Source organism: Amia ocellicauda, chromosome 1 (genome assembly GCF_036373705.1).
Source record: "Amia ocellicauda isolate fAmiCal2 chromosome 1, fAmiCal2.hap1, whole genome shotgun sequence".
Lineage (NCBI taxonomy): Eukaryota > Metazoa > Chordata > Actinopteri > Amiiformes > Amiidae > Amia > Amia ocellicauda.
Genome location: NC_089850.1, coordinates 28,869,583 through 28,885,780, shown reverse-complemented (window position 1 = coordinate 28,885,780; position 16,198 = coordinate 28,869,583). Strand labels below are relative to the sequence as shown.

The 16,198-nt window shown below is 37.1% G+C and overlaps 1 protein-coding gene across 14 annotated transcripts in view; it reads right to left on the bottom strand.

Moving 5' to 3' along the window:
- Window positions 1-16,198, bottom strand: part of LOC136747737 (syntaxin-binding protein 5) — a 155,830-nt gene that overhangs the window by 54,806 nt on the left and 84,826 nt on the right. For all 14 annotated transcript variants that reach the window (XM_066700883.1, XM_066700889.1, XM_066700963.1 and 11 more), the window contains exons 6-7: window positions 14,082-14,145; window positions 13,139-13,222 (exon numbers count right to left, since the gene is read on the bottom strand). In XM_066700883.1, the coding sequence (XP_066556980.1) occupies window positions 13,139-13,222; window positions 14,082-14,145 (148 nt within the window). The remainder of the gene's footprint in view (window positions 1-13,138; window positions 13,223-14,081; window positions 14,146-16,198) is intronic.

Sequence of the window (16,198 nt, the reverse complement as noted above, 5' to 3'; positions counted from 1 at the left end):
GGAGAAAGCTCATGTGAAGTGACAGCATTCAGCACGCTTGTTATTTTGTGTTTCGATTTAAGAAATGGTTTTACGTAAAATTGTTTTAAGCGGTGTGACGCCAGCAACGCGGTCTATGCTTTGAACAGTCACTTTACTTTTTTCTCAGTCTACGTCAGTCTCTAATTGTCTTCATATGCAGTGACAGCATGTTTCAGCAAGTCCATTGAATACCAGTTGGCTGTGTTTTCCCCTCTTTCAAACATTCTGAAACAACCAGACCAAAAAAAAAAATCAACAGAGTGCATCATGATGGAAAACCTCTTACTGTGGGAGTTGAAACTTCAAAGCAAAACATCTTTAGGAGATAAAGCACTGTTAAGAGCCTCAGAGGTCTTCTGCACAAAGTCTGTGGTGTCAAGAGGCCAATTAGGATGTTAATACACAATAAGAACTTATTTTCTCCTCTGGGTGATTGACATCACAAAAAGCACCCACAGGAGACACACAAGTGCAATTAGCAGCATAAAATCTGTAAAACTAGCTGTCAAAATATGAAGTGGATACTTTGCTGATACGCAAAAGCGACTTGCAAAGCACCTGGCTTACATACAGATCCATGGAGTCTGGCTGCTACTGTAAGCAACTATTTACCCAGAATACAGATCATCAGACACTTCTTATCTCATAGTGTTACATTCTCCGGTTGCTAAATTCTGGCTATGCATGCGGGAATGCATAACATAGGTTTTAATAGGATGCCATAATTTATTTAACACATTTTAGGTGTTGTTCTCCTGGATGTACCTCAATTATATTAAAATCCATTATGAGTAACCTTGAGGCAGGTTTGGGGGGCAAAAATACAAATGTGATACAAGAGATACAAGTGTGAAGAATGCATTTCTTTTTTATTCTGTATCCAGATTTTTAGACAGAAACAGAAAATACATAAATAAACAGAAAGGCAGAGGCAAAACCCAATTACTGTGTGGCACATTTCCAGCAGTGACTGAGCACATCCATGTAAACTGGAGATCAAAATGCAGAGATAATGGACATAAGTGAAAGTTGATCACTGAGTGGTATAAGGAGTATTTATTACTCATAAAATCACCATAATAAGCTACATCCTGATCAGCTAAACTCAAATACAGTACAAGGTGAGAGAAAGCCCAGAAATTGTATTGGTGATTCATATGCTTTTTTATTCACAGACATGATCATTTATAATCCAGCCTAGAGGCAAATTGGGAATACTCCTACTCGAGGCGCAGTGTTTATGGAGTTCACTTGACTCGGAGGATCGGCTTTGGATTTGCATGAAAACACTGACGTCTGCAGAAGCTAAAGCACAGCCCACTTCCGAAAACCTATGACCTTCTACATTTATATAAGAAAGAAAAAAATAACTGGACTAGAGTAAATATGAACATGCTTGCTGGAATCCAATGATTGAAGATTATTCATACAGCGCCGATTTGTAGAGTAAAGAAAGGTGAAAAGGGGACACAAAACCTAATTTACGTCAAATTCATATCACAACTCGTGTCTAAAAAGTGTTCTTGACATAAGATCACAAGAAGATCAGCATAATGATAATTATGAAACAACTTCAAACCACTGGAATATTTGTATCAACCTGGATTCCTCATGTAAATGCTCAACAGTAAAGCCAGATACAACAGAGCAGATTGAAGCAAAATCATGAAGGGATAGTACTGAAGAGTATTGCTTAAGATGACACTGTCCTTGCGAAGTGCAGCGCAATGAGGTCCCACAAATCAATCCCAGAATCAGGAGAGAAGCACTTGAACAACACTTGAAAAGCAGCGGGTATAAAAGCGCTTTGGGGTTAATTAATCCATAGGAACGTGATCACTGTGAATGTGTGAATATGGATGTTTATAATTCACCACTGGCTGTAAAAAACTTGGAGATGATTGGAGACTCCTGGAAATAACAAATTTCACACTGGTCATAACCATTGCTTGCCTAGGTATAACAAACGATTGTATATCATGGAAGTATGGGGATGTGTGTTGCTAATGCTTAATGATGATTAAAAACAGTAATTTTGTAGGGTACAAGAGGGAGTAATACTGGGGTATCTCTGACAACCAGATTCAGTTTTGAGTACACAAATGTATAATAAAACATGACAGATATTTACATACCTAAAAATAGGGTACAACCTAAAATTAAATCATACTGGTCCACTGAAACTGTAACATATTTCAATGTGAATGAAATACTTATTACAATAGATACTTGTATGAAAGTCATTTTTGTACTTGGCTAAAATGAAAGTGCTATCATTCCTGCTGCTTTGATTATTGTGCCGATATAGAAAATGATCACACAGTCTGGCAGAGATTCTGACACTGAAAACAATAGAGAAAAAGTGCCAGTGTGCACAATTACATTTTTAAAATTAAAAGTTAATAGCCATAAACAGAGAACAACCACTATGCCATGTACGATTAGGTCTGATTATCCACAAAAGACAAATCAAAATATATAGTTCATTATTAATTGTCATGTTGACATCAACTATAGTCAACACTATTTGAATGACAGCTGTAACACTTTATATCCAAATAGATTATGTGAATTTTCTCTGAAGAGGTATATTTAACAAGCACAGCTGATTTTATAACTTCTCCAGCTCCCCTGTGCGCCTCTTTTTTTGAAGATAGACAAAATAGAAAGACCAGTAGCTAAGGCAATGATAATCAATTGATTTTGCAAGGATCCCCAAAATGAAACAATTTTCTATTTGTAGCACATTTATATACGTTCCATCCAGTTTTCGTTTTTTTGTCATGAAGTAAGGTTTACTTTACTCAGAAATGATTGCTCAAATTATCATCTATTGTAGGGGCGTATTTGTTTTTCCAAATCTTATTCAGCTTGTTCATAGTGCTGCCACCTACTGTTTTTTAAGAAACGGTTGTACAACAAAAGGTGGAACGTGTCATACAGATGTTTATTTCCTGTCCATGGCTGGAATTCTTGAAAAAGATGGATGAAGTATTTTCTGCAAACTGGGATTGTTCTTCTGTTTGTAAACTATAATAATATAAGTGTAATATGCATATGTACTGGTTGGTTTGTTGTTGTTTTTTTATATATAATTCAATCTACCCCATTTTATTTGTCCTTGTCGTTGCCCTTCAGGACCTGGATGCACTCCTTTAGATTTTCAGCACACTCGTGGAAGTGTGGGAGTATTTACTCAGCTGAAGATACAGATCCAAAATATGGCACCATTGTAATCGATTAAAGGATTAAATCATAGGGGGAACTAAAATGATTTCAAAATTGAATACTGTAACAAACTGATATGGTGTTGTAAACTACCATGGTTAATGAATATGGCTATTAGTGAAAGACAGAAATTATGAACCATGTTAGTTTTATCATAATATAAACCAGCTTAAATCACATTCACTGAAGGTAGGTTATTATTCGTAGGCCAACCTTCGGGGAACAATTTAGCTGTGCTGTGTGCTGTGGATTCACAGAGGGGAAAAAAATGATTCGCCTAACGTCTTCAGTTCAACAAAGTTGGTGAATTAACATTAAATATCAAACACTATTTGCAAATTGGGTACAAACAGAGAAATGTATTGGAGATTAGGGATTTGTGAAAACATCGCTGCTACAACAGGAATGCCAGAGGACTCACCCATATTTTTCCAAGATGTAAACCCACTTGGAATGGAAAAGGGGTAGTAGCAAAAGTAGGTTGTCTTAATGTATTAGTTCACATTGCCATAGATATTATTTGGTGTCATAGTGAGGGAGGGAGGAGAGATTCTCTAGAGAATTTAAATGAATTATAATCTGGTATGGGACCATTCCAACCAAGAGTTAAGACAGTCTGTAAGAGAAATGTGGTGGCAGGACTTTACAGGTACTTTCAGAGGAGCAGACAGTAAGACAGTGAGGGTTTAAGCAAACCCTGAGCGAGAACTGGTTGAGCTGGGTACCCAAAGAGATATCGCAGCCTTGGACTGTAGAGGTGAGGATCAGATGAATACCGTCAATAAAGAATAAAGCTGCTTAAACTCTGGCCTGGGGAGTGAGGGGGGTTCATTGCTCTATCTACACAACCACACTGGTGCCGAGTTGCCCATATCTAAGTCTTGCAAGATCCTGTGCCCCTGAAGCTCTTCTCTCCTAATTAACACACAGAGTCCTGATGCACAAATAAAGAACGTGACTAAAGATTGAATTATGATGCCTAAACAGCTCTTTTCTGTACTGGAGCAAGCACAGTCGAGTAACCCCCCCAACACACACACACACACACACGCACGCACGCACGCACGCACGCACGCACGCACACCTCCAGCCCTCCTCCTTCCGTGTATCACTTTTAAAAGTCCTTATGTTAAAGTCATATGTAAAACATGAAAGTACACAAAGCAAATTATATTAGTCAGAAAATCTTTGGCTTTGAAGGTTGACTAATGGAATTGAGAGATGATACTGGTGTCCTCTCAAAGTGTGCGCACATGGCACTAAGGCATACATGGAGAATTGATCAAACGGTATTGAGCGATGCTCAGAAAACAAGATGATCAATTCTATGTTAATTCACATCAGTACTCAAATTGAGACGTAGCTGCAATTTCTTATTTGATCTCCGCTCACCTTGCCCCTAACTGGCGAAATGTAATTTGTAGCTGAAGCCCTATGATGAGCATGTGTGATCTGACTTGATGATTTTGTTTAAAATAAATATTTTAAATTAAACGTATATATGTACATTTTACTGTCCATGCCAGTATGATACATTTACATTATATGAGAGTTCTCTATCAATGTGCATGGTTTTCACATTTTGTTTTGTTTAGGTCATAAGGCTTAAACACACATACAGCATATAAAGTCATTAATATTTGTTTGTTTTTTGATGGGTCGCTACATCAATGTCAGATTCTGTTCTACAGTAAATATAACACATATTGCATCATTCATCCAAATCTGAAATTCCCAATTTAAACAATTTCACTGCTGAAGCAAGCAGATCCCAGCTTGGCTTAACTCCTACACTCAGCTCCTGCTCAGTAAAGATTGTTTTGACACAATGAGGGGGTATTTTTTTTTACCCAAGCTTCCTTGGTATGAAAGAATAATCAAAATCTACAACCAATGATGACTTAGACAATACATTAAAGCAATGATTGTCTTAAGACTGTTATCGGGGAAAAATGAAGTAATATTTTCAAATTGAAAGAAGTTAGAAAAAAAGGATGCCTATCAATTTCCAACCATAGAAGATAGTGCTACCTTCAAACTGTAGGGACAATTACATTATTTCATGACTTCAAAGATAATAATGATATCCTATAAGAAAGATGACTAGGTTATATTAAAGCTGTTAAGCAGCGTATAGCTTCTTTTTCTAGCCAATCTTCTATGCATCAACATGAGGAGTATGAGTCAGCTGCATGCAGTTTTTCAACTGACTTTCAATACCTCTGACTGACTAGATTAGCATTACTACTGGGGCTGGAAAATAATGCAACTTGACACCACAAGATAGAAAACTAAGAATATCATGTTTTGCAGAGATGGGCAGGGAAGCATAAAGGAGGACCTTTTCATCTTGTTAGGGATGATATTATTAAAGCGCTTTGATTAATAGATCTCCTTATTGGAATTCAGTGTCAAGTCATGTACATGTAGCCTACTGCCCCGGACCTAACGGGCCACAATACAGCTAGGTTGTAATTGTGTGAATTCAAGACCTTGCACTCAGTCAAACAGTTAACTAAAGCAATCAGTGGGTACTGAAACAGGGTTCAAACCCAGCCCGGGAAGGCCACTACATCATTGGGATCAAAGTCCATAATAGCTCTCCATCTCACTTAATCATTTAAACAAATTAATCACTATCTGGGTGAGCTGTATGGTGTCCAGGTGGATGACTTGGATATTCCTGGTATAATACTGCACAAGGAGTACTACAGTCTTCTTTTTATTTTCTTATTCTTTTGAGAAACTTCCCATAATTTATAGATCTTGACACTTGGTGCAAACCCCTCCCAGCCATCTCTACTTTACAGTGAGGAACATCAGGCCTTGACAAACATTAACAAACAAAACAAACCATTCATGACAGCTCTGTCTGTCTGCTTTAACTTGTCTCTCCACCCCCTCTGTTTAACAGGGAATCAAAGATTAGTAGCCTAGGTTTTGCTGATGGACGGCAACTTGGTATTAGTTATTGGACATCTCAGTGTGAACCTTATCCTGCCCACATAAACAGCACATTCACACTTCAACCCTGTGGGTTTCCGACATATCAACATGATGCTCATACTGCACAATTTCTAACCAAGATCAGATGTTTTATTTAATTATGGCAAAGCTTCATATCCTTAAAGTTATTGTTGTTTCTGCTATAAATTATTAATTTTATTTATTTATTTATTTATTTAGTCTCTCCTCCAAAGTGACTTGCATGGGTACCCATGTATACAGCTTAGTTTTTACTTCAGCAATCTGGGTAAAGTTCCCTGAAGATGCCTTCTGTTACATTCATTTGACTCGCATACATTGTCTGTTTCATGTTGCCTTTGGGCTAGACTATGCAGGTAAATGAAAAAAAACATAATGGAAGCAACTTGAAAAAGTAAGAGCAATTCCTATACCCGCCCCATTCCCAACACTAGTACTGAGAAAACCTCAGGAAGACTCTTACATAGTCCATTGCAAAGCTGCTTGTGTTAGTGCTTCCTGAGGATTGGACAGGATTCTCAAAAGCTGTAAGGGTGACGTGGATATGTGATCTTTAGCTGAGTTACTGCGACAGTCTTCCAGAGTTGAAGCACAAGTGCTACAGGCTGCAATACAAACTAACTTCAATGCTTGAGTAATATTATACACAAGCAATTAATCACGAATACTTAACATAAAATGTCAAAACACCATTACTCATTCTGCTTCTACTGTGTGTGTTTCAGTGAACGGTATGTGTGCATCACCACAGAAATGCCCCTCTCTGAAAGGTACCCAGGTCCTAAGCCACAGTCAAAGTAACTGACAGAATGAGAGAATCAAACTGAGTCACACAGATCCTTTTAATCCCATAACCTTTTATAAAGTGAAGTGCATGTCAGAGAAAATGATCCATCAAGTATGTTTAGCATCATTGGTGAGTCAGCAGATGTATTTACATAACATGGTACTGCGTTCCCATAATGAAACAAGCTGTCACAAGAAATGTAAAACTACAGACCTGTGAATATGATGACAAGTTGTGTCCTTCAAGCCTACAGCATCTTTAAAAACAAATAGTCTCCGATAACAAATGTGGCCATTTTGTTGAAATCCCCCCCATATCCTTGTTTATACAGACAACACAGATTGGTTAAAAACCTTCCCCATGAAGGCACACAGGCACTTTCCCCTTTATGATCACATTTAATCTTACAAAAGCAGGATATTAAGTGACTGGAGAAAAAAAAAAGTTTTTCTTTAAAAAACACTTTTAAAACTTTTTAAAACATTTAACTTAACTTTTGGTTTTCTTTAAATTAGTTTTCAGATGTACTTTGGTACTAAGTCATTATTATAATATTTTGTGTTTGGTGCAAAAGCAAGGAAAATGACCGCAAGGAAATACTGATTTCCAACAGCCAATACATACATATACACACGCACACACACACACACACATATATATATATATATATATATATATATAGAGAGAGAGAGAGAGAGAGAAATAAAGGATACATCAATGCACCTGTCTATTTTATCTAGCATTGGTTTAATGTTTTTTAATAATGTTTCTGCACTGTACTGCATTGACATACAGAAAAAATAAATCAAACTAATACATACTAACAGATTGCCAGGATCAATTTTGTAGTTTCCAAACATTCGGCAACTGGTGTCCTCTAGTTTGCCCTCATAATAGCAGTGTCATAATATAAAATACAATTCCCTCCATTTTAATTAAAATGGTTCTGCTACAAGCAGTTTATTTAATGACATCCACCTAGGAGTACCTTGGAAAAAACAGGATTAATAAAATTGGGTATTTGAACAAAGGAACCAAAATGTGTAGTTTGAAGAAAATCAATCCTTCAAAAAACTGAAAAGAAAGGAGCGAAGCGCAACATTTCCCTTTAAATTAATGTGATCTTTGTCATTAATGTTTCTGACAAATGTGAGGGTAATTATCTCACTGTGTTAAGCAAAAATGAAGGACCAGCTTCATTGCTTTATATTGTTACATAAGATTTCATATCTTAATAGGTGTTTTCATCCACTCCGTGCAGAACCACTAATGGAGAGAATACTGTAATGTCCTCTCATTCACTTCCGTCCTGCCTCGGTCCTAGTGAGCGAGCTCCTGAAAGGTGAAGCTATTTATATAGGCTCGTAACAAAAGGAACAACAGCTAACCCTCATAAAATCAAACATGAAAAAATAACGGCTCCACAAGCCTCCCACCCACTGCTCTGTGGGAAGGCAGTGCATTACATGCTTTTCTGCTAGCACAGTTCAATCCTGTGGAGGGGCTCTGCTGTAATGCACTGATGGATACAAGAGATATTAATTTATTTCCCCTTTTAAGCATTCACATAGGATCATCCTCTTTTCACTGTACTCCTCCTTGAGAAATGGCCCTATCAACATCTCCAACAAAAAGGACAGCAGAGTAGGCCCCACTGTTGCATAAGATTTCTGAGAAACAGACCCTACTGGTTGTTTGGTCAGCCAGTCACCGGGCTTAATTAGGAGATGAAAAGTTCTTGTTGCCAAGATCCACAGTTCTTGTGGTTGCTACCTGTAAATCTGAAGTGGGAGCTAATGGGGAGAGATGATGCGGTCTGCTAAAGATAGACCCTGCTTACTCAAAGCTTTTTTAAACATTACAGCTACAAACTCCAGCCGGGCTTCAGAAACTAGTGCAGGGAGATTCCAGTTGAAGTAAAGCAACCACCTTCATGGTTTTCTTTCACAACACAAACAAAAATAAAAAAGACAATATAACATCTATGGATTACTTAATTGATTTTCAGGTTTTTATTCCAAGAAGAACAGATATAGCAGACTTGCAAAAGCAAAGTCAGAGCTGCATAGAAGCAGGATGTGTGGGCTGGTGGACTATTGAAACCTAGACTGAGCAGGTTAACCATGAAGCCCAAGAGGGTCACCAGACAGGTGAATGGACACACAATCATCTTGATTTACAGGTTGTAGTGCCCATAAACTAATCGTATCAGCAAATATAAAAGTTCGGCAGCTATATTCGGACAGGGGAATATACATTCATGAAACAAATGTCTATCGTAAATTAGAGCAGTGTTTCTGGTCTCCTGAGAGGTACAAGTTGAATTTTCTCTACAACCCACTTAGCCACTTGTTGTTCAGTATCATATCAGACACAGGCTACGGGTCATTCTCTCTTCACGAAATGTGTGACAAATTTGGCTTATTGGATTCACTGAATTTTCCGAAGTTTAGGCTTTCAAAAAATAACCTAATTGAACAGAATAAGATTCAGGAACCTTTTCCTCCCTGAGTGAAGTGCCAGCAAACTGCTCGCAATCTAGGACGTCGTTTAAATAGGCAATTTGCAAAAAATGCCCACAGGAAAAAAAAAAAAAGTCCCTTCTGAGTATTGAATTTCATGACAGTGTACTAAGGAATGAACACCTATGCCATTTGAATATAGCAATGTTTAAACATTGTTCAGGGCTTAAGGCTGGATTCAATTAAAACTTTTACCCACCAGCTTTTTGGTTTTATTTTCATCAGTAACTATCAAAACCAAGAATGTTTTTAAATCAATTAGCAAATTAATATTTTAAGTATTTACAAGACTCTTGAAGTGATTGCTTGTACTTTTATTAGTAATATTACTCTCTATATGAAAGTAGACAGATTAGACAAATATACTTCCCATACACCTACCTATTCTCAGCCTCATTATTTCCAGAATATCTGACATATAATTCCAGAGCATTTGACTTGTTATCTTGTTGATAACCAAATAAACCTGTACTTAAATATAAGTAAATGAATAGTGATATTATAATGTATAACTTATAACTATTGTAAATGTGGACTTAAGTCTCCTTAATGTTAGCCTTGAAGCTAAGAGTAACATTTTTATAGTAAACACAACATTCCATTAAGACTAATTCAAATTTAAAAGTCAAGTGAAATCTAATAACTGAAGTCCTACTTCTGGCAAAGGATGGCCAGGAATGGGAATCATCAGGAGTATTTATACTGTTAGACACCACAAGATCTATGCTGTAGATAATAAACAGCTGAGCTATAATGAGATACCTTAACATATAGATTCTACACTGTAGAAAGGACATGTTCAAATGGCAATAGGACCTTCACATAATCTAGTAAAAATTCAATGGCTCTCTTTAGGCACTCCTTATATCAAAGACATGAAACACATTTGAAATAACGATTCCTTCTGGAAAAGAGTGTGATAAGACTGACAGCGGCTGCTTTCACTAAATGTATTCAAGGTTAAGTTAACTAAACTTTTATTTATTTTAGCAATCATTTCCACTACTTTTGACAAAATGTAATTATGTTATTGGTATAAAAACAAGTGTAAAAAGAAAAAAGAAAAGCCACCTGGTCTAAAGACAATTTTTATGACCAAAATAATAATAATAACAAATAAATAGCCAAGAGATATACACACGTATCAAACGCAAACAGTTTGGTTCAAGTGAAATTCCACAAAGAGTGGACAGAGAGCTCCACAGGATAAAGGACACCACTGCATATCCTTTCAAACACTTGAACAGCAGCATAAGAGCACAGATATTAGCCAGTAAAAAAACAGGGTTAAATATCTTATCTCCCTTTTTTCAGGAATGGTAGCCTACCTGTTCCTCCTCAGATATATCACTGCTGGAACAAAGACACTAAATCAAACCAATAAAGAGAGTGCTGTTGTCCAGTATAAATCAGAATGCCGCACGTTCACCACATATTCCCAGTATGGATTACAACTCCCTTGCGTGAAACGAATCAATGATAAATGGCAGATGGAAATGAAAGCTTTATATATTAGATTTCCTTTTGATGTGCTGTACTGTAGGTGTGTGGGGGGGGGTCACAAACTGCAGTGCAACAATGTATTAGATTTCTTCCACAAATATAACCTTACAATCAAATAAGACAAAAAAAGCTGTATTTTATTATGTTTTTCTGTAACGTGTTGGTCTGCATGTTGTGCTATGGCTCAATAAGTCCAAGTCACCATTTCTATCCGCTCACAGCTCCTGGTGAATGACGCACAAGGAATGTGAATGCATTGTACAGCAAAAGCCTCTACGGGACAAAGATACAGTAGCATGAAGCAGATTCAAATTCTTGTGAGCCTAATATAAGACACTGAGCTATGAGTGTGGAGCACAGGGAGTGCTACCGCTTTGGGTCTGAATAAGCAGTTGTTTTGCAAATGGCACTTTTGTAAATGGTATCATATCAGACACAAGCACAAGGTCACAAACATGCCAATTCTAAACTCCAAAGCCTGGTAGCAAACTTCAATTTATATATTAATAATTGGAGACAGCTTCATGATGTGTTAAGTTTCATAAATACTCTATTATACACTATTTTTTATGAATTATATTTATTTATCAAACTGTAAAGATTGCAGTTGAGTTAACAATTGCGAAATATAGGGGTAATCAATAGTTTATACTATCTCCATCGCAACTCCATAAAGTAGATGAATGACCAAAGAATGTTGCATCAAAAGAAGGATATACACGTATACACAAACACACGCAAGCACATGCACACGCATACGCATGTATATAACCCATATGCATTGCAAACTTTCACAGGTCACCCTTTTTATTGAACAAAATATACTCTCTATACATATTTGTTTATAATAATTTTCATGAAGTTGTTATAGGCAAACAAGGGCAGCTTTTTAAGAGCACACCACAGATGTGTGCATTTGTGTCGTTAAACCTTGGCAATGGCCATGTCCGTTACACAAAACAATCCCCATTACGATTTTCAAAGCACAGCTACACTACAGAGAAGTCAAGCTTATTCACAGAGCTCAATATTATGGCACACAAAGGCCTACAGTGAGCATAATGTAATAGAAAATGTTAATGGACAATCTCCTGTGGTAAACGTAACACCAGAAAACTATGGAAGAACACATTCAACACACAATATTGGTGCATTTTAATATCAGGTAATCTGTATAATATTTTAAAAATGGTGCAGAGCAATCTTGCAGACATTCACTGTAGAAAACAACTATATTAATAAACACTAAGGATCACTATAATTTCCCCCATCAGTTATTATTTCAGAATGGTTGTTAAACTCAGGAGCAGGACAATGACAGTTTGACATTCAGCTCAGAGTTGGAAGAGGTACTGCTTGTGCAAGATCTCATATTTACTCTGTTAAGCCGCTGTATGTGTAAGGGTGGGGTGTTTGGGCTTTGCTTTTGTTATTTTAAAATACATATTTCTAGTGCTAACTAGCTTTTTGGACATCTCTTAACAGCTCTTGAAATGACCGCTGTAAAGATGATTACACAAAAATGCAATCAGCGTTACTCCACGCTTAAGTGTCCACCGAGAAACCACATGCATCCCAACAAAACTCACTCTTCTGGCCTTCAGACGACTTTTATTAGGAGCAGTATTAGGTTGTAAACATGGAAAATACAGCAGAAACGACTGGAATATCATGCAATAGACCAAACACAACTTGACAAGAGAACCAGAAAATGCAGAAGAAGCAATACATACTACTGCAAAGGACAACAGAATTGCCTAAGGAAAATTACAGCTGTATTAACAACACATTTCCAAGCCGGAAGAGACCAGGTTGAATTCATTAAGCAACAGACTGCCAGTAAATTAGGGCTTCAAGGGAACTACTTATACTCCAATGCTAAACAAACTGTGATGCCTTTGAAGTTGCATCACAAAAGGAAACAAGAGCTATTAGAAAAGTGGCCTCATCCAAAGCAAGCTCCACTGCATTTACACAATTATTTACATCAAACTAGCTCATACACCCACATGTAAAGATGATTATTAGTGGTATTTTAAAGAAAAAGGACAGCCATTAAAGAACATGTAGGAAACAAAGAAGCTTCACCTACCTCATCGTAAGTGTAGCGGTAGTCTGCTTTCTTTGATTTCAGGTCCCATAACACCACTGTCCCAGACTCAAAACCAATGATAAGCTGGAATAAAAAATACATATATTTTTTATATTAAAAAGGTATCTGCTTCAGCACACACACACAAAGATGACCTGTGCACATTTTCAAAACACATTTTACACATTTAACAAAAGTGTGTTTAAACCGAACTCAGATTTTTGCCCTCCATCCCTCCCCAGATCTGTCCTATGTTCAGTCTGTGAGTTCCTCGATCACTCAGCAGTCACTAGCTACCCTGCATAAAAGGTTAACAAAACACTAAGTAGGCCTGACATGATTCTTTGTACAACAAGTTCTCCTCTTAATTCCTTTCAAGAGGATACATTTGATGTTTTATACAAATTAAGAGGCCATTCTCATCTCTGGTATGGACTATGGCACCTGCTGTCTATTTTCAACAGGTACAAAGTGGCCCACTGTTGAAAGAAGCTGTGATTTCAGCTTCTGCAGCACATCTGCTCTTCATCCCAAAATGAGTCCAACCCACTGTGACATAGGTTTGCTTCCTGTCGGATGTCTTGGTAAACAGGAAGTTAACGGGAAAAAACGGTCCCTCTCCTTTAGTCTCAGTCCATACTTACATATACAAAAAAAATTATTATTTTTCCTTTCATCCTGATTTATTTTGTCATCTTCGACAAACTGGCCTTTGCCATAATGAATTGAAATGTAATGTTAACATGCTGTTTTGGGTCCACGTATTGGTACAACCCAATTCAAAGTACTTCCCCGGAATACCTCCTTTAAATTTAAACAGCCGTTATCTCGCATCACTGATACGAACAGCTTTTTAAATCTTTGGCGACTCATCATGTTTCCTTTGTTTAAACAGAGATCTTTCTAAAAATCATAAAATATTAATAAGCTGTATAGTTGATACCTTTCCTTCATCCATAGGATTATCACTTATGTGGACGACTGGTCCTGGGTGGGACTTAGAAGATCTGAAAAATAAGACAGAAAGAATGAGGTGGGTGAGGGGAGGGGTAAAATAGAAATAAATAAATACATCTCAGCAATGTCTTTAATGTAACAGAAGATTAGGGAGCAGAGCAAGGACAGCAATGTTACATAAGTAGTGTTCACAAGGATAAGTCACAGTCCACCAGCTCTTCAGGCCTTACAGACGAAATGAGAAAAGGGCTGCATTTAAATCTGCCACAAAGCCCTGAAATACAGAACCAGGGCCTTGAAGTTCTCTTTAAAGACACAGGCCTGCGAGTGCCAGGGTGAATATGATGGCACACTGTTGGCCCAGTCAGTGTTAGTTAATTCCTCTGACTAAATTATCACGTATATAGATATACTGTATATTCACCTTACTTATCACCATCTTCTAGCTCCGTTTATTTTTGAAGTATATGTAAAATGTTTTAGGTAGGTCCATTAAGATGAAAAATCTCATGTTAAATGATATTCTAGGGTACAATTTAGAAATGAAGAATGAGATATTTCATAAACTGGAGAACCTTTCATGACTACTTCAATAAGGTGAAAAGTTTTGATGCAGCAAGCTCTCTTTAATGGAAAATTACTTCACCCTTTGACAAGTTCCTTGAATAGCACTTATGTCATGAATATCTAAGTAAAATGAAGAATCGGTCTAAAACTCTGTTGACTAGTAAAACCCCTTCATTCCATATCATTCCATATATGTGATTGTCACAAGGGACATGGATGTTAAATACTAGAATTAATCTGAAGTAGTGAATAATAATAATAATAATAATAATACAATATATAACATAAACCAAATACTGCAGAATAGAAAATTAGTGTAAAAAAAAAACACTGCCTTCACTAAAACACTTTCCCCTCCTCTTCAACTAATATTGTAAAGCTACATTATGAAAGTTAAAATTGAATAAAACAAAACATTAAAGGAAAAAATGTCCTAATTTCAATAAGGAGCAGCCTTAGTCGATATTAAACCGCTTTAAAAAATGTGTTATTTGCTTACAAATGCCAATATCCTGATGATGACCTTAACCAAAGACAGTCAAACACTCTTTATTTTTGTGAAATCATTATATAATTAAACCATGATCACATAGTTCAATGAATAAGCATGTTTTCAATGCTTCCTTTTGAGATCCTTTAAAAAAACATTTATTCTGACAGGATGGTAATATGATATTTTGTTTCTCACAGCTTAACCAAAGAGGAGAAAATGTAGAAAAACAGACAAAATAAGGATAAAAAAAAAAAAAAAAAAATTAGGCTGTCAAATGGACTAACTTTATAGATCTGTAAAAAATGAAATCCACTGAACTGTAACACTGACCTCAGCCAAAACAGAACTTTATTCATTAGGAGGCTGAACCATGTCTGACTCCACGAGGAACTGTGTAACTACTGTGAAGGAGGGAAGCGTACATTACGTAACACTCGTGATATGTTAGAAGTCAACAATTAGGAGAAGAGAAGTTAACGCTTTCAAGGAGCGACTGTTTATTTTGAGCGTTTCCTTTAATGTTTTGAAAGAGTGTGTCTCCCTCCGTCTCCTGGAGGTCATCTGTCCTCATCTTCACCCATCCCTTCACAAGACAGCTCCCTTCTGCCCCCTCTTGAGACTAACAGCAGGATCTGCTGCAGGCAGTCTCCTGTGAGGACCTCAAATGCAGATCAAGCCTGGACACAGAGTGTTTGGCGTACATTGCTGCCAGAGGTCATTAAAGCCCTTAGACAGAGTCTGACTTTTCCAGCTCATGTGTCAGAGAGGCGGATGGGGGGAGGATTGTATCCTGTTCCACACACCACTGTCCTTCCATCACTCTGCTAACTTATATTACCAACAACAGACAAGGTAACAAGGAAGCAGGTTCGCATTAATCTCCATGCATCTCTCACACCACACTGCAAAAGCATTGTGGCATGTTACATGAAATAAGAGTTTTTTCCTGTTCTGTTTGTCTTAAGAAACATGGAAAAGCATAATGGCTTTACAATGTTTGCAGAAGATTGCAATTCTGGGTGGTAACACGCACATCTACCCAG